This window comes from Garra rufa, chromosome 25 (genome assembly GCF_049309525.1).
Source record: "Garra rufa chromosome 25, GarRuf1.0, whole genome shotgun sequence".
Taxonomy (NCBI): Eukaryota; Metazoa; Chordata; class Actinopteri; order Cypriniformes; family Cyprinidae; genus Garra; species Garra rufa.
This window is the reverse complement of record NC_133385.1, coordinates 23320129-23340189: the sequence shown is the minus strand read 5'-3', so window position 1 is coordinate 23340189 and position 20061 is coordinate 23320129. Positions and strand designations below refer to the sequence as shown.

The 20061-nt window shown below is 35.2% G+C and overlaps 1 protein-coding gene across 2 annotated transcripts in view; it reads right to left on the bottom strand.

Moving 5' to 3' along the window:
• Positions 1-18531, bottom strand: part of nptna (neuroplastin a) — a 32444-nt gene extending 13913 nt beyond the window's left edge. For both annotated transcript variants that reach the window (XR_012342242.1, XM_073832027.1), the window contains exons 1-3: positions 18226-18531; positions 3467-3641; positions 552-646 (exon numbers count right to left, since the gene is read on the bottom strand). Coding sequence is in view for 1 of the 2 variants with exons in the window: in XM_073832027.1 (XP_073688128.1) it covers positions 552-646; positions 3467-3641; positions 18226-18298 (343 nt within the window). In the remaining variant the exon portion in view is untranslated. The remainder of the gene's footprint in view (positions 1-551; positions 647-3466; positions 3642-18225) is intronic.
• Between the last annotated feature and the right edge of the window lie 1530 nt (positions 18532-20061).

The window sequence follows — 20061 nt, the reverse complement described above, 5'->3', positions numbered from 1 at the left end:
ATATCAAAATGTAATTTTTGATTAGTAAAATGCATTGCTAAGAACTTTGAGGACAACTTTAAAGGCGATTTTCTCAATATTTAGATTTTTTTGCACTCTCAGATTCTAGATTTTCAAACAGTTGTATCTCGCTCATATATCGTCCTATCCTAACAATCCATATCAATCAATAGAAAGCCTATTTATTCAGCTTTCAGATGATGTATGAATCTCAATTTCCAAAAATGTACCCTTATGACTGGTTTTGTGGTCCAGGGTCACATACACTAACTGTACTGCGTAGTGAACAAAAACCTGGATGTCTTTCCCACTCAAACAACCAAGCTCACAATCATGCTGTCATGGCCTTTGTGAGCATCCAAACTCTGCTCTGACTCAGCATGTGCTATGTGGAGGAGATGGAAAGACAAGCTGACCCCACAGACAGGTTCAAAATATCAACACTGATCCAAACCAACTGAAGATCAAACTTTATGTCATAGAAAGAAACCAGTGACCATTCAATTAAGATCATGTTTTAAGAAATGTAGGGTATTTTGAGAGCACCTTACCTTTCACTTCAATGGTGGCATTTCCCGCAGGGGCCGAATCGAATGTGTACACACACATATACTCGCCCGAATCGTCTGGCCTTGGTTTATTAAGTCTGCGTAAGAGATAAAACATATTACACTTATAAAGTGTAGGTACCATAGGGGTTCTTTGAAATACCTTAGCGTAGTATAAAAGATTCAGAATAACACATCCACAGGTAAAGAGAAATCTAATACAGGTTAAATATTAGCAGTACTAGTGTGTCTATATGGTTAGTCTGATTAGATTAGGAGTCAGGCAGAGAGATTAGTAACACGTGCTGCTAGAGACAGAGGCCTCGCACAGGATTTAGAGCAATGCGGAGCAGAGTGGCATCAATAAACACTCAGCCTGAGTCTGAGAGTCACTGAGATAATACATTTACAAAACAAAAGTCAACTCAGGTGATGCAAATGATTATATGATGCCAAATTTTGAACACCTAGAAGCCTATATTAGCATATTTTGATCTGATAGTGGCATAGAATGATATTAGGGTCAATATTTCTGCAATACAATTTACTGTAGTCATTAATAATTAATCTATTATTAAATAAAATTAAAGGTTTCAAAATCAAAATTTTTATATAAAAAAATACATATACATTGCCTTGCAAAAGTATTCATATCCCTTCTTTTTTCACGTTTTGTTATGTTTCAGGCTTATGTTAAACTGCTTTAAATTACCTTTTTTCCACATCAATCCACACTCCATACACCATAACGACTAATCAAAAAAAGAATTTGTCACAACTTTGTAAATTAAAAAAAAAAAAAAAGAACTGAAATAATTACATTGCATAAGTATTCATACCTTTAACTCAGTACTTAGCTGAAGCACCTTTACAGCCTCAAGTCTTTTTGGGTATGATGCAACAAGCTTTGCACATCTGCAATTGGCAATTATCTGCCATTCTTGGCCTCACCTCTTCACCTCTCAAGCTCTGTCAGCTTGGATGGGGTCTGGCAGACATTTTCATGTTTCTCCAGAAATGTTTGATTGTGTTCAAGCCAAGGCTGTGGCTGGGCCACTTAAGGACATTCACAGTTGTCTATAAGCCACTCTTGCTGTGTGTTTAGAGTCATTGTCCTGTTGGAAGGTGAACCTTTTACCCAGTCTGAGGTTCTAAATGCTCTGGACAGGGTTTTTATTAAGGCTATCTCAACATTTTGCTGTGTTGAGCTTTTCTTCTACTCTGATGAGTCCCTCAGTCCCTGACACTGAAAAACAGCCCCACAGCATGAGGCTGCTACCACCACACTTTACTTTTAGGATGGTACTCTGCCGGTGATGAACAGTCCCTGGTTTCCTCCATACATGATGATTGTTTCTCACAGTCTGAGGGTCCTATAGGTGCTTTGTTGCAAATGTTGCAAGTATTTTCATGTGTCTTCACTGAGAAGAAGATTGAGTTTGGCAACACTGTCAAAAAGCCCAGATCGGTGGAGTGTTACAGCGATGTTTATCCTTCTGTGAACCTTCAATGCAGCAGAATGTTTTCTTCCCCAGATTTATTTTTTTTGCTCAGATATGCATTTCAGCTGTTAGACCTATTAATAAGAGGTTTGTGCCTTTCCAAATCATACCCATTCAATTGAATTTGCCACAGGTTAACTTCACTCGGAATGTAGTAACATCTAAGCAATATGAATGCTCCTGAGCTTAATTTCAACTGTCCCAGATAGAACCATTTAAGTGTTTAATTTTAAATAATTTTGCATAAATGTTAAAAACCAGTTTATTAGGTTAGTGTAGATTAATGTGAAAAAAGTAATTTAAAGCAGTTTAACATAAGGCTACAGTTCAAAAGTTATTAGCAATAAACATGAGTGCAACACTGAGCTGTTGGTGGCACTTTGGAGTTTGAGATTTAGACTTTTGATGGCTGATGTTGAGACTGCGTACTATCTGTGTGCCAAATTTCGTAACTTTTCGTAACCAGTGTTAATTTCGTTGACAAATTTTTTTTTTCACAGATGAAAACGAGACAATAACAAAACGAAAACAAGTTTTGAATGACAAAAACTATGATGAAAATCTATTGACATTTTGACATTTTCACATTTTTAATTACGAGACAAATGTTAGGAAAGGACATTTGCGTACATTTGAACTGTATCATAGCTAAATAATGTCAATATCTGGGAGCAAGAGAAGAGCAGACATATGGATAAATTTGACAATGCAAAAGAGAACTAATTTCAGTCCGGTTTTAGGAGCGCAAACACTGAAGCAGCACCTCTCACACAGCCTACTCTCTAACGTCTCATGAACGGAGAAATACACACAAAATTATGTCAAACTGTCCATTTTGACGAGTATTCACGTAAACACACTCGGTTACGTCTTAAATGAATGTAACCAGCTGGGAGAATATCAGACGTGTATCAGTATTGCATCTGTGCATTCGGTTTTAAAGGGACAGCAGCCTAATTTAGTTGCTATTGTCTGTGGCATTAATGATAACCAAGCAATAAAACAAAGACAGAAAACAACTCACTGCTCTTGACTGAATCACATTAGTAGCCCTAATAAGGATTAATCCAAAATTATTTATATAAATAAATATATCTGCTTGAAAGAATGAAGAATGTTGTAAACAAGTTGTTATAAAGAATGCATAATTAGCCTATATAACCATTGGTATTTAATTGAAAAGAAGACCATGTTCTTGTTTCTTTATAAGAAGTGGCTTCATTTAATTTGAATATAAAGGCATGTTGCATGTCACGGCAGTTAAATCTGTGTCTATCACGATAAAACCTTAAAATCAAACTTATACAATGAGTATGAGTACAATGAGTACATATGTATGTGTGTGTGTGTGTGTGTGTGTGTGTGTGTGTGTGTGTGTATATATATCTACACACACATATATATAACAGCACCTACTTGTATTCTGTGTTTTTGTTTTCACTCCTTGTGTCAGGGATCTCCTCCCCATTCTTCATCCAGAAGCTCTCACGGTGGATGGTTTGGGAAGCTGTAAGGTTGCACTGAAGCGTGATTGGTTGGATGTGGTAACCCATGGGTAGAATCATGTGCTCCGTTGAGTCAATTGATGGTTCTGGAAACAGATGTATCAGTCAAGGCCAGAAAAAATACTACATGACACTGACTGAATGTAATAGGGACCACACACACACACACACACACACACAAATGTGGACATTATAAAACCTATCGGCTAACCACCAACTACTGTACCTTACCAGATCCCATGGATTTCTCGAAACAGAAAATGTAAAATCGTCATGGTCAAAACCCTGAAATATCTCAATAAGGAGGACAAGGACATTTTCCACTCAATAAGGGCTTTTTGACTACAAAAATAGGTCACTGCCTGTATATGTAGCAGCTACGAGGGCAAGAGTAATTAGTAGGATGGTGCTCTGACCATTTTGTACTCCGATTATAGACTACGACAAAAGTAGGAGGAAAAGGGAAGATCCACTACAGCCATCCACAGCACTACACTAAATTGAGGTAAAAATCAAGGGGGAGGATGTTTTTTTTTTGGCCACATCACTAGCGGGGACAGTTTAACTCACTCTGCAACACGGTAACTGTTGCCTGGGCTCGTATCCAGGTAGTGGACGGATTCTGGCGTAAATCGTTACGCCGTGGGTCGTTACTGGCCCTGCACTCATAAATCCCAGAATCCTCGATGGTGACGCGAGTAATGGCTAACACGCTTACACCATTGGCGCCGTACGCCGTGTTGATGGACACGCGTTGCCTGCGCGCGCCATCCCACAGCTGGAAGAAGCTGTCGGCCCTGTTCACCTCCGCGTACCACCACTGGATCTCAGGTGTGGGCTTCCCCACAACGTCACAGTACAGCTCAAACGTGTCGCCCGTCAGCTTAGTCTCAGAGAGGGGCGACTTCACAAACCCCGCTGAGGGGCGGCACAGAGATGGGAAGACAGGGAAACATGACAAATAAAGAGATGGGAAGAAAAAAAGGACAGTGGGTGGAAAACAGAAAACAGATTAAACTCAAATCACAAACCAAAAAAGAAACAAGAAATGAATCATTGCACAAATGATAAATGAGAAAATGAAAAGGATTTACTTTTTGATTACATGCATTTACATTTAGTATACTGATGAATTTTGTTTATATTATGTTGTATTTTTTATATTATATTATTATCGTGTACTGGTTTTGTTAGTATGAAAGCCTGTTTCTGCCACTGAATTAAAAAAAAAGGTAATTGCGAGTTTACAGCTTACAATTCTGACTTTTATTCCCAGAATTGCGAGATATAAATTTGCCATTGTGAGTTATAAAGTCAGAATTGCAAGATACAAATTCTTAATTTTGAGAATCAGCCCTTTATCCCCATTAGTATTGGACTTTGTAAGTTGCAATTGAGAGGTTTTTTTATCTCACAATCCTGGGGGAAAAAAAGTCAGAATTGTGAGATATAAACTCGGAATTGCAAGGGAAAAAAAGACAAAATTGCGAGATACAAACTCACATTTACGAGAAAAAGTCAGAATTGCGAGATATAAACTCGGAATTGCAAGGGGAAAAAAGACAATATTGCGAGACACAAACTCACATTTACGAGAAAAAGTCAGAATTGCGAGATATAAACTCGGAATTGCAAGGGGAAAAAAAGACAAAATTGCGATATACAAACTCACATTTGCGAGAAAAAGTCAGAATTGCGAGATATAAACTCGGAATTGCAAGGGGAAAAAAAGTCAAAATTGCGAGATACAAACTCACATTTGCGAGAAAAAGTCAGAATTGTAAGATATAAACTCGGAAATGCAAGGAAGAAAAGTCAGAATTGCGAGATACAAACTCACATTTGTGAGAAAAAGAATTGTAAGATATAAACTCTGAATTGTGAGGAAAAAGCGAGTTTTAGCTTTTATCTTGCAAGTTTTTATCTTGCGAGTTTTTTTATTTTGCAATTCTGACTTTATTTCTCGCAATTGTGAGTTATATTCCGCTGTTTTGACTTTATAACTAACAATTTTGAGTTTCCATCAAGTAATTCTAAGACAAAAAAGTCAGAATTGCGAGATATAAACTTGGAATTGTAAGAAAAAGTCAAAATTGTGAGATACAAACTCACATTTGCGAGAAAGAGTCAGAATTGTAAGATATAAAGTCGGAATTGCAAGGAAAAAAAGTCAAAATTGCAAGATTGAAACTCACATTTGTGAGAAAAAGTCAGAATTGTGAGATACAAACTCGCATATGCAAGAAAAAAGTTAGAATTGTGAGTTTATATCCCGTTATTCTAAGAAAAAAGTCAGAATTGTGAGATATAAATGCGGAATTGCGAGATACAAATTCGCATTTGTAAGAAAAAAAGTCAGAATTGTGAATTTATATCCCACTACTCTGACTTTATAACACGCAATTGAGTTTATATCACATAATTCTGAGAAAAGAAAGTCAGATTAGCAAATTTTTATTTCTCACAATTGTGAGTTTATATCCCGCTATTCTGACTTTAGATCTTGCAATTGTAAGATTACATCATTCAATTCTAAGAAAAAAAGTCAGAATTGTGAGTTTTTATCTTGCAATTTTGACTTTATACAGTATTTTGCAATTGTGAGTTTATATCCCGCAAATCTGAGAAAAATGTCAGAATTGTGAGTTTATATCACATAATTCTGATAAAAAAAATCAGAACTGAGTTTTTATCTTGCAATTCTGACTTTATTTCTCACAATTGTGAGTTTATATCCTGCTATTCTGACTTTATAACTTGAAACTGTGAGTTTATATCCCACTATTCTGACTTAATAACCCGCAATTGTAAGTTTAGATTATTCAATTTTAAGAGAAAAGGTCAGAATTGTGAGTTTATATCAAGCAATTCTAAAAAAAAAGTCAGAATTGCGAAATATAAATTAAGAATTGAGAAAAAAGTCTAAATTGTGACATACAGATTCACATTTGCAAGAAAAAGTAAAAATTGCAAGTTTATATCCCACTATTCTGACTTTATAACTTGCATTTGTGAGTTTATATCACAATTCTGAGAAGAAATGGCCAGAATTGTGAGTTTTTATCTTGCAATTCTGACTTTATTTTTCGCAATGGCGAGTTTATATCTTGCGAGTTATAAAGTCAGAAAAGAAGGTCTTCCACAGAAGTGTTATTTATTCACTTGTGCATATTTAGAGGAAATTAAATGAGGTCAGGGGCTTCATCCTAACCGCAGTAATGTAAAAACTCTGATATGACCTATATTTTATCATGATTTTTCCATCTAGAAGCACTGATTGTAAAATTCTTTCCAACACCGAAAAGCCAATAAACAATTTCTATTAATGGCTAACAATTAAAACAAGGCTTAAAAATAGTATATTATTTTGTCTAAAAGTAAAAAATATTATATATATTTATTCCTGTGACAAGAAAGCTATAATTACTCCAGTCTTCAGTGTCACATGATTCTTCAGAAATCATTCTAACATGAAACATTTGTGCTAATTAATATTTTATGTGTAGAAACTGTTTCAGCATTCTTTGATGACTAGAAAGTTCAAAAGAACAGAATTTATTTGAAATGGCACTTTTGAATAATTGTACACATCCTTGCTGAAAATGTCTATATATGTATAATTAAAATAAAAAAAAATATATGAATCATAAAATATAGAAAATAAGCATATACATGAAAAAATATCCAATAACTATGGCAAGCCATTTTAGCCTAAAATATAAAAAGCGTTACTCGTTGTAAATGCATTTTTACAAGTAACAATTGAATTATAGAGCTCTCTAACTGAATTGTTACTAGAAAAAATGCAATTGCGACGAGTAACACTTAGTATATTTTAGGCTAAAACACCTTGCCATATTCAAATTGTAATTGTTACTAGTAAGAATTCAATTGTAGAGCTCTGTAATTAAAAATGAATGGAAGTCAATGGAAACATATGACTAGTAAAAATTTGTAGAGCTCTCTAACTGAATTGTTACTAGAAAAAAATGCAATTGCGACGAGTAACACTTAGTATATTTTAGGCTAAAACGCCTTGCCATACTCAAATTGTAATTGTTACTAGTAATAATTCAATTGTAGAGCTCTGTAATTAAAAATGAATGGAAGTCAATGGAAACATATGCCTAATAAAAATTTGTAGAGCTCTCTAATTGGCATTGTTACTAGTAAAAGCTGAATTACAGAGCTCTCTAATTGAATTGTTACTAGTAAAAATGCAATTACGACGAGTAACACTTAGTATATTTTAGGCTAAAACGGCTTGCCATTAATAACAACTATACTTGATCTGTCACACTGGAAATGGAACTTAGGTCAAGTGCATTGCATTGTGGGATATAATTCTGTACTGCACGTTTTAGCAAATGCAATACTTCATCTCATTTTGCATACTGTGCAAGTATACATACTACATACTTCTGCAGTATGCAGACTAGTATGTCAATCTGCTATTCCGACCATAACTTGTTTGAAGATAATGCCATTGATTTCTACATAAAGCCACAAAGTGCACAGCCTTGAACAGTGCTGTCAATAATGAATCCAAGCACCTCTCACTATTCATGTGTGGGTGTGCTGACAGACAGGCGGTTTCCATAGAAGCATACTAAACTAGTTGAGCAGGTAGGCCTTTAAGAAGAGGGAGGGCTGCCCACCACACTGCATGCATGTCTGCCGCCCCCTCATTAACCGCTGTGCAAGCTGATTGCATGCACCGATACAAAGCCCTGCTAAGTGTCAACAGTCATATAATGTGATAAGTGTTTGTTGGGTGCATAAATATGTGATAAAAATAGTAAATATAATATTGCTTTTAAGCACTCAAAGTAACATACTAAAGATAATAATGTGTACACATCAAATATAGCTAGATTTTAATTGACTAAAGTGTGATTTTCTATTTTTATCTACCCTTAATTAAGGTTGAGCCTTGCACCATATATTTTGTATTCACATATAAATCTAACAGAAATACAAAGCAAATGCGACTACTACGCTAAACATTCATTTAGTTTAAATAATGTATTATGGAATCAGTCAGTTTGAAATGGGGGTTTGTGCTGTTTCCTTTGAGGTTATGTTACATAAATATGCAGAGAGGCTTTTTACTGGTTGCACTGTATTAATCAGAACATGCTATTAGTTAAGTTTACACACTGTAGCCTACTACTGGTTATTCTGATAATGAATGTAATGATAAAACAATCATATAGGACATAATGAGAAATAAACCAGGAACACATGATTTTTACATCTAAACCGGCTTTCTATTCGATGGGTGATACAACTTACAAATATTGCATTGAGAAAGACAATAATAGAAGCATGTGTTCCTTTGACCTGATGATCGCAAAAGAGTCTCTCTTTAATTAGGAGGCGTAAGTAAATGAGGAGCTCCTGTTCCACATCCCTGTGTGCATGAAAGGAAACTAACATAGTGCCTGACCTTCAAAACTAATAAGCTTCCAGCAGATTCTTTAAAGTCAATGTGTATTACAATCTGCAATTTAATGCATTCAGGTAAAACAGAAAATATGTGTAAGGTAGGGCTGGGCGATAAAATCCCCGATTTTTTCACAAAAAATCCGATTTACGATTTAAATCGATTTTTCCCCCTTACTTCTTTTAGCATGTAAAGAAACCCCAGCTTTTCCACAATATATATGGGCACCATATATTTTGCAATATACATTGCAACTGCATCAGTGATCGCTTTCCACCAGGCAACATTCTTATCATACCAGACACAGTAAATGTTTGTAAGACAAATAAATATGAGACAGGAGGAAAATATATATTGCCATGCTTTTTTCTTGCACTTACATCATATACAAAAATATACAATTTTGAACACAGAAATATTAAATGATTTAAATAACTGAAACGATCTGCCAGCAGGTGGTAAGACACTGATTTAATTACTGAATCATTTCATTCATTTGATTCGTTTGAACGGATGGTTCATTCAAGAATAAAGCAAGTGACTCTTTATGAATGGGAAATTGAATCATTTCACTAGATTCGTTTAAAAACATTCATTCATAAACGAAACACCGCTGTGTTTGAGTGGAGATGTGCAGCGGCTCAGCTGTGTCCTGTTTCAGACCACTTTTGACGACGAAATAGAGCAAAATCAGGCAATAGTGTTATAGTCAGACAATGTAAGTCACTTAATAATAACTTCTTGTTTATTTAACTGTTATAATAAATCAATATCTCGTTTACAAACTCCCTTAAAAATGATTAAAAACTGTCACTCATCTTAGTTCGCAATATCACAAAGCTCTATTATAATAAACGAAGCCACTGCCCATTCAGTCTTTTATTTACACTCTCTCTACACTTGAGATACATTTGTCAATGTGCAAAACACATAGAAACCTTTGAAGCTCCACTCAGCGCAAATACAAATATGCTGGTCGGGTCAGTCGCACATGGTGCTCCTAAATATTTTTTCATAGTCGTACGCAGTAGTTTTTTTTTTGCCCTTGAACGGCGGGTCGCACCGTTGAGAAATTAGGTCGCACTCTAGAGCCCTGATATACAAATAATTCGCCATTGTCTTCAATCATCTCTCTACTCTGTTTATGTGGTAAGTGAAATTGTATGTACTGTAATGTAACAGGCTAACTATGGGATTATTTTTGTGCCAATAAGACTGAACGTAACTTTATAAAACTGAACGTAACTTTCCAAGAAACGATCAAAAATATGCCACTGCAAAAGAAGTAAAACAGAATGAAAATGAAAAAATGAACTCAGTCGCACGAATTTAACATGCTCTTCAAATATGATTCATTCTTTGTTAATGATTTTCAAAGAATCGTTTTCGCGAATCATGGATTCTGAATGCGTTGCCACAGCTTTCGCTTACGCTTCGCAAATTTTCGTTTGCTGTTTTGGCACAAACCTCTCGTGGGGGCGGGCTTAACAGCGATCTACTCTTGATTGGCTAATGAGCTTTTGATGGACAGTTGGTCTCTGACCTGGAAGCACAGGATATGTCTCTGTTAGATTTGTTTAATTTGTAATACATTGTCAGCACAGCTGTAATTTCCCCAGTTTCATACAATAAAAATCAAAGATGAACATGTTTATTTAAAATCAAGTAACATAAGTAATAAAAACAATATCTTAAATATATAGCCTTGTGTTTTATTTTATTTAAAGGAATGTATTTGCATTTTACTTAAAGGGATAGTTAACGAAAATCAAGAACTTCAAAACCAAGTAATCACTATAGGCTAATTATTTTAATTTCATTTCAGTCCTATTGTTATTTTCTTTCTTCTGTGAAACAATAAAGTTATTGTTTTTGTTTTTAAAATCTCATCACCTGAAGGCACTGTTCGTACTCTCCTTGCACATGGAATAAAGCTAAGAATGAAATCATTAGTTTTGGATTGTCAGAATACTAGATCAATAGAAAAAAATCTTAAGAATAAAAATCAAAGTACACTTTCATATTATTATCCAATTATTTTGATGACTAAAATATACAAAATAGACACAATGTTTTTTTAAATAATTAATACATTTTCCAGCATGAATAAAAATCACAAGAACAATACATAATGTTTCAGATAAATGTTTAATCATTTAATAACAAATTGTAAAATGCAATACAAATCAGGAATCTGTAAATTTGATAATTCTCTTTAACTTTTATTTAATTGACAAAAGTACAAAGAAAAATTTTTCAAAGTTTCACTGACCAACTTAAATATATTTTGTAAAAATAAACGAATTTTGATTTTGATGGCTACACCACACTAAAAAAAGTTGGGACAGAGGCAAAATAAAAAAGGATAATAGAATATCCAAATAAGCTGTTTTGGAACAGTTTGTGAGCAGGGTAAATTAGTAATAGGTAAGGTTATCAGGTTTGGCTCATCAGAAAGCTATATATCAAGTGTTGCTGCTGGTTCACTGGGCCAGAGCTCATCTCAGATAGTCAAAGAGACAGTGGAAATGTGTGCTGTGGCCAGATGAGTTCACTGGGAAAAATTGATGTCGAGCTGTCAGTCCCACTGATCGAAGGGAACTCGAAAAATATTAGGCCTAGAAGATTCCTTATCATGTGGCTCCATCTAGTGGACAACATTAATATCATCGCCTTCATCTTTCAGTTAAAATGGCTGATTAGCGTCCCAAACATGATAAATTCGTGAAACTAAAGCCGACAAGCTACAGGACAGTCATGAATGGAATTTGGTCTTGACGACGGATCGTGCCCAGTAGGTCTGGGTCTGTTCATGGCAAAAAAGTGTCAGACTGTGTCTAAAGATAATAATCTTAGAATCCAAGAACCAGTCATTGCCATTCGTTTTCACAAAGATTTTTTAAATATTTAATATTTGTCACTGACACCAAGTGCAGCTATAGTGGAGAAGTGTTCCCTGTCATATATCATTCAGCATTAATTTTGTAATTTTATCAAAAGTTTTTCTTGATAGGAAAAATCTCTATTGTTGTGATTTATTTCTTGGCTTTTTCAATTCATAAGTTTACGCTGCAACTTTAAATAGTTTCTTTTTTATGCAGCCTAAATTATGTCAGTGATTCTCTCATTTTTAAAGATGATCAAGTATTATTTTATTTCGATCGGCAGTCTAACACAAGTAAAAAAAAAACTTATTGCCCCATCTATTGAATACAGGCTAATTCCTTAATTTTTAACTTTCTTAAAAGGAGGTTGCTAGTATCCTTATATTTTGGATTTGGATACACAGCAGACGAATTTCAAGAATTTCGTTTTTATTATTATTATTATTATTATTATTTTTTTTTTTTGCTGTTTAATGGATTGATGCATGAACAAATAATTTTATTTCATCATATTCGTTATTTATGAATTTATGTAAGCTTCGTTTTGAAGTAGGCTATCGTTATGAAGAAAATTCGTTAGGCTAGCATAAAGTTCATTTAATAGTCTTCATAATACATTTTATTTGTTTTTTATTATACTGCAGATCAAAATAAAATAATTTTAGATGCTCTTTAAAATTGAGAATCACTGACATAATTTAGGCTACTTTTTTGACTGGGGAAAAACGATTTAAATTATCATTACTATTTGTTTTGCTCTTTAATGGATTCTATTATTGACTTCAAATCGTGTTACATGTGAATGGTCTACATGAGATATATTTTTGCTCAAATAAATGTTTTTAAAAACGTGCTAGAAATGTTATAATTAAGAGAATTTAACATAGACCTACGCATTTTAAAAGACATGATAAAATGTGTCTACTCATAATTACAAAAAGAAAAAGAAGCATCGGACTTAATGCAAAACATAGTATAACAGCTAAACAGAACATTAAATATCATTATCACATCATCATCATACATAAAATAGACTTTATTGACGGCGACGGAAAGGTAAAAGGCATTAGAAAATCGCCATACTTTAATACTTAATATAAACAAAGCACGACGTATTGCACACCGCAACAACTTTCCAATATGCGCGCCACTGACGTCACCGTCTGTGCTTCCAGGTCAGAGAGCAAGATTGTTTCATAGCCGCTGGTCATATTTGCATTCAAAACATCATAAAAGAACGCCATCGTGACCTCAACTGTCCATCAAAAGCTCATTAGCCAATCAGAGTAGATCGCTGTTAAGCCCGCCCCCACGAGAGGTTTGTGCCAAAACAGCAAACGAAAATTTGCGAAGCGTAAGCGAAAGCTGTGGCAACGCATTCAGAATCCATGATTCGCGAAAACGATTCTTTGAAAATCATTAACAAAGAATGAATCATATTTGAAGAGCATGTTAAATTTGTGCGACTGAGTTCATTTTTTCATTTTCATTGTGTTTTTCTTCTTTTGCAGTGGCATATTTTTGATTTTTTTCGTTTCTTGGAAAGTTACGTTCAGTTTTATAAAGTTACGTTCAGTCTTATTGGCACAAAAATAATCCCATAGCTAACTTGCTAGCAAGCAGCTAATCATGTCCCCTTAGTGACTCGCGTTATTTTACCAGAATGCGTTGTTTTCCCTTCTGAATATATATATTTATTTATTTTTTATTTTAAAAAAAATCGCGATACCTTGATTTAATAAAAAATGATATCGTCTTAAAACGTAAATTCGAATTAATCGAAAAAAATCGAAAGAATCGCCCAGCCCTAGTGTAAGGAATTCTTAAATTTAAAAATGGTTAAAGTTGACGTTAAAGCTTTAATTAAATGTTTACTTAAAAGTAAGGATGCACAGATAAAGTTATATTCAGTAAGTTCTATAATATTTTGTCCAAATTAATACAAAATAAAGCACTAAAAATGTATATATTTTTGTATATATTATAATTTATATTAAATTAAATATATAATTGGATGTTTTAAAACTTTTAATACTAATAAAAATGTTATATATATTTTAACACTACCAGTCAAAAGTTTTTGAACAGCAAGATTTTTAATGTTTTTAAAGTCTCTTCTGCTCACCAAGCCTGCATTTGATGCTCAAATAACATTTTTATTGTTATTATTAATATTTAAAACAATTAAGTAAATTTTTTCAGGATTATTTGATAAATAGAAAGATCAGCATTTATCTAAAAAAAAAAAAAAAAAGCTTTACCGTATAATAATATTCAAAAGCATAATTGTTTGGGAAAAGGAAATGATAGAAATCATTACTTTTATTTAGAAATGATGCTTTAAATTGATCAAAAGTGATGATAAAGACATTTATAATGTTACAAAAGATTCTATTTCAAATAAATGCTGTTCTTCTTTCTATTCATCAAAGAAACCTGACGAAAATGTACTCAGCTTTTTTCAACATAATAATAATAAGTTTTAATAAATAAATGTTTTTTGAGCAAATCAGAATATTTTAATGATTTCTGAAGGACACTGTCACTGGAGTAATGATGTTAAAATTCAGCTTGAAATGACAGGAATAAATTACATTTAATATATATTCAAATAGAAACCAGTTATTTTAAATAGTAAAAATATTTCAAAATTTTACTGTTTTGCTGTACTTTGGATCAAATAAATGCAGGCTTGGTGAACAGAAGAGACATTAAAAATCTTACTGTTGACTGGTAGTGTGTATATATACACACATATGAATAAACTGTGCATCCCTACTCAAAAGGTGTCTCCTTAAATATTAGTGCATCAAACATTGTGGAACTAATGGACTTGTATTTACTGTATATGTGCTACTGCATATAGTCACTTGCTAAAGATAGAGGCAAAAACCTTGTTAGCCCAAACCAGCAAGCACTGTTGTGCTCTTATGCCTGTAACCAAAGGCAGCTATGCCAAAATGATCCATTTGATCAAATGTGTCTGCGTGTGTGTGCTCACGCATTTGTACGCGAGAGATAAAAAGCGTGCGAGTCAGATGAAAGGAAAAGTGTCGGGTTTGATCTTCATATGAGCTTATGGCCCCTCACAAACAGGCGATGGGCAAAACAGCGGGTTGTGACCCAAAAATGGACCCCAGATCTGTTCTGAGAAGGTCGCCGACAGTAACAATGATGAATGTAAATTATAAACTGCAGCAAACAATATAGTAAAATAAATAGGCTACTTAGTCTACTTCTAAAATAATAATTTAAAAAAACACTTCCTATATCTTTAGCTGTTGAGATCCAAGGACAAGCGTCCAAACAGTACAGGATTTTGGCACAAATAAAGTGAAAAACATTAAAACAATAGTTCACACAAAATTTTTTAAATTGACTTAAAACTGATTCTTGGCCATTCAAGACAATGGCATTATGAATTTGTTTTTTTATCTGAACAGATTTAGCAAGAAATTAGAAATTTAGCATTATATTACTTGCTCATTAACTGAAACTCTACAGTGAATGGGTGCCGTCAGAATAAGAGTCCAAACAGCTGATAAAAACATCACGATAGAGTGCAAAAAACAGGTTTTTCAATTTATTTGACGCAAAACGTTCAAGTTTCAATTAATCATTGAGTTATGTTTACCACAGACCTTAATTCACTCATAAATTGCAAAACCCCAAATAAAACCCATAAATCTTAAGGGAACCCGTGGCGAAGTAGTCTGGATTTTGCCGTCATGGCTGCTCTCATTTTGGACTCTAATTTTGATGGCACCCATTCACTGCAAGAATCCATTAGTGAGCAAGTAATCAACAAGACTCCAGTCCATCAATTAATTTCAAAAAGCTGCATGTTTGTAATAAACAAAACCATCATTAAGACATTTTTTAAATTCATAATGTTCCTTTCATCGCTTTCAAAACTCTCATTCTGACGGCACCCATTCACTGCAGAGGATCCATAGTTGAGCAATTGAAGTAATGCTTAATTTGTCATCGGCCATCAAAAATGTATTGATGAATTTGTTTTTTCATCTCAACAAATTTAAAGAAATTTAGAATGAGAGTCCAAACAGCTGATAAAATCAAATCATCACAATAGAGTGATGCAGTCGTGATGTCAAAACAGGTTTTTCTATTTATGAGGCGCAAAACATTTAAGTAAACCTTATTTCACTCGTAACTTGCAAAACTCCATTATAAAACCCCATAAATCTAAAGGGAACCAGTGGTAAAGTAGGCTTTGCTGTCAATCTTTAATCCACACGTAATACACAATGTTGTGTGAAGCAAAAAACTGCATGTTTGTAATAAATCAAAACATCAAGTCATTTTTAACTTAAAAATGTTCTTTCGTTGCTTTTAAAACTCTCATTCTGACGGCACCCATTCACTGCAGAGGATCCATAGTTGAGCAAGTAAAGTAATGCTACATTTCTCTAAATCTGTTCTGATAAAGAAACAAACTTATCTAGTCCTTGAATGGCCTGAGGATAAATACATTTTCAGCAAATTTTCTACACTACATCACTTGCTCACTATTGGATCCTCTGCAGTGAATGGGTGCCGTCAGAAAGAGAGTCTAAACAGCTAATAAAAACATCACAACAAAGTGCTGCAGTTATGACGTCAAAACGGGTTTTTCAATTTGTGAGGCACAAAACATTTAAGCATCAAGTTATGTTTACCACAGACATTATTTTACTCATAAAATGGAAAAACCTATTATTAAAACCCCATAAATCTCAAGAAAACCAGTGGCGAAGTAGGGTTTTGCCATCACAAATGTAGCACTCTGTAATCCACAAGACCCCATCAATTAAAGTCTTTTAAAAAATTAAAGTAAAAAATGAAAGTTTTTAACTAAACATTACTTTCATTCTGACGGCACCCACTGCAGAGGATCCATAGGTGAGCAAGTGATGTAATGCTACATTTCTCTAAATTTGTTCTGATAAAAAAAATAAAATAAATAATAATAATAATAATAATAATAATAATAATAATAATAATCTAGAACTGTAATGGCCTGAGTGCAAGTAAACTTGCAGCAAATTTTCATATGGATTGTAAAAACATGAGTCCTGGAGCAAAACCGAGTCACCCTTCAGACATCCAAGATGTAGATGAATTAGTTTTTTCATCTGAACAGATTTAAGGAAATTTAGCACTACATCTCTTGCTCACTAACTGATCCTCTGCAGTGAATGGGTGCCATCAGAATGAGTGCTGCAGTCGTGATGTCAAAACAGGTTATTTATTTATGAGGCGTGAAACATTCAAGTAAACCTTAAAAGAACTGTAATGGCCTGAGTGTAAGTAAATTTTCAGGAAATTTGACTATTTCTTTAACAGATGCACTTGCATATGGTTAGGTCATATGTTACAGAAATACTTTTTATAATGTTATGGATTGTAAAAACAAGATGTTTAACACAGACTACGATTTATACCAACTTTTCATCTTAATTAACTAATTTTTCCTACAAGTCCTGAAACAATCCATCAGATTTACGATGCTAAATGTAAAAACAACGAACACATTAGTGAAGCGGCAGTAATTCATAACAGGTTACGGTCAGGAGACGAAGTTGGATGGGCTCATGTGTTACCGCTCATTAAACTTGAGCGCGTTCATGGCGTCATAATGCACCGCGGTGCTCCTCCGTTAAGACTTTAACGGGTCCGCGCGCCCGGGGAGGACATTAACGCCATGCATACCGCTGCTGCATCGGTGCTATAAATAGAAACATGCAGCAGAATGGACTGCTGCTATTTACGGCGCTGCAGAGGACCGGTGCTCAAAAGCGGGCACCTGCCTCTATTTGACAAGCGCGGAGATGCACGCAAACGGATCGCTTTGCGTCGGAGGAGCAAACGGGAGAATTCCTGAGTCACTAGCCGCATGCAAATCAAGCACAAGTGCGAAAACACACAGTGTTGCGGTGGATCAAGTAGGTTTGGGTTTGTGACAAGCAGCCGATGACCCACCTAAACACATCCAAATGATTCTCTAAAAAGGGGAATCGTCTCTAAAAGAGCCACAAATAGACGCTCCCTGTGGGGCAAGTCACCAATTATTAAAAACCTAACCTATTTGTAAGCATACTGAAGTAGAACGGTCAATTTTAAGACAGAATTGCAACATTAACACACATTTATCTAGATACTTAATAGGCTACACATAAATGTCACCCTTTAAAGCCCGGACGAACATTTAGTTCTGAGTACTTCCGTAAGCATTGTTGAGGATTGGTAAGATTTTATCCGGTGCCGTCGAGGCAAATTACCTGCACGTCCCGCTACCATGAAAACCTTAGTGAAATGGTTATTTTGTAAAGTCCTTACCGTTCTGAGCGGAGCCCGAATGCAGCATCAAGACTCCGACTAATATCACCAACGGATTCCCCGTGTAAGACATTTTCTAGGTCGTCTGGCTACCTGGAATATGTGTGGAGGGATGCAGAGGAGAGGGAGAAGAAGAGGGCTGTCGAGGAGGTTGTGAGTGGAGAGGGAGCTGCTACAATGACGAGGCGACCCTGAATGGAGCTCGAATCGGGTCACGCAAAAAGCCCGTCGCCTAGCAATAGCGAGCGCGGTAAGTAGATGCCGCTGCTACTCTTACATCCGGTTTAAAACGAGGCTTGTGAAGACGGTGGCGCTGTCCTCTTAAATTCCCGCGATAGCAGACCTGTCCTGCCTACATCTCAGAAACATGGACACAATCGTCAGGTGATTATCATATTCTCCTTTGGAGGTCCACAGGGGCTTCGTGGAGAAAATTGACTTGTTCATTAGGCCTACTTTATTTTTAAAGACTGCAGAGGATCCATAGTTGAGCAAGTAAAGTAACGCTACATTTCTCTAAATCTGTTCTGATAAAGAAACAAACTTATCTAGTCCTTGAATGGCCATAAGGGTAAGTCATTTTTCTACACTACATCACTTGCTCACTAATGGATCCTCTGAACTGAATGGGTGCCATCAGAATGAGAGTCCAAATCTGTTCTGAATAAAGAAACAAACTTATCTAGTCCTTGAATGGCCTGAGGATAAATACATTTTCAGCAAATTTTCTACACTACATCACTTGCTCACTATTGGATCCTCTGCAGTGAATGGGTGCCGTCATTATGAGAGTCCAACAGCTGATAAAAACATCACAACAGAGTTCTGCAGTTGTGACGTCAAAACAGGTTTTTCAATTTATGAGGTGCAAAACATTCAAGTATCATTAAGTTATGTTTACCACAGACATTATTTCACTCATGAATTGAAAACCCCCATTATTAAAAACCCATAAATCTCAAGGGAACCAGTGGCGAAGTAGGGTTTTGCCATCACGACTGTAGCACTCTGTAATCCACACGACTCCATCAATTAATGTCTTGTGAAGCAAAAACGTCTAAACGTCTAAAGAGGCTTGTGAAGACGGTGGCGCTGTCCTCTTAAATTCCCGCGATAGCAGACCTGTCCTGCCTACATCCCAGAAACATGGACACAATCGTCAGGTGATTATCATATTCTCCTTTGGAGGTCCACAGGGGCTTCGTTGGAGAAAATTGACTTTACTTAATTGTTCATTAGGCCTACTTTATTTTTAAAGACGAATTTGCTCAATTAGCACGTGTTTTTCAATGTTTTATTACATTTTATGTTATTCTAACTGAGATTTTTCGTAAAACATAGGCCACAGTGTGACTGCATATATTTCTAACTGTAGGTCTAGGCCTACACTACTAGTCAAATTTTTTAATCAGTAAGATATTTAATGTTTTTTTTAAAGTCTCTTCTCCTCACCAAGCCTTATTTTATTTGATCCAAAGCACATTTGCAAACTGTCACAGTTATGGGAAAATCCAAAGTTCTATACCATTCCAAATAGTCCAAGCTGTTCTAAAGCATCCTAATTACCCTGATTCATTGGGAACAGCTGTTTTAATCAACTCAACAGGTGAAAAACAGAAGCTCTCTGCTGTTGGTTTGTGGACAGTCATGGGCTGTGTCCAAATTCAGGGTCTACATCCTTCGGAGGACTCATTTGAAGGATGTTACGTCACAGCGCCGCGACGAAGGCTGTCCAAATTCGTAAGATCCTTCAAATGCGGCCCACAAATACAGATGGGTCTGGTGGATCCTTTCCCGTCCTACCTATCCCATAATTCCTTTCGGCAGAGCGCTTCC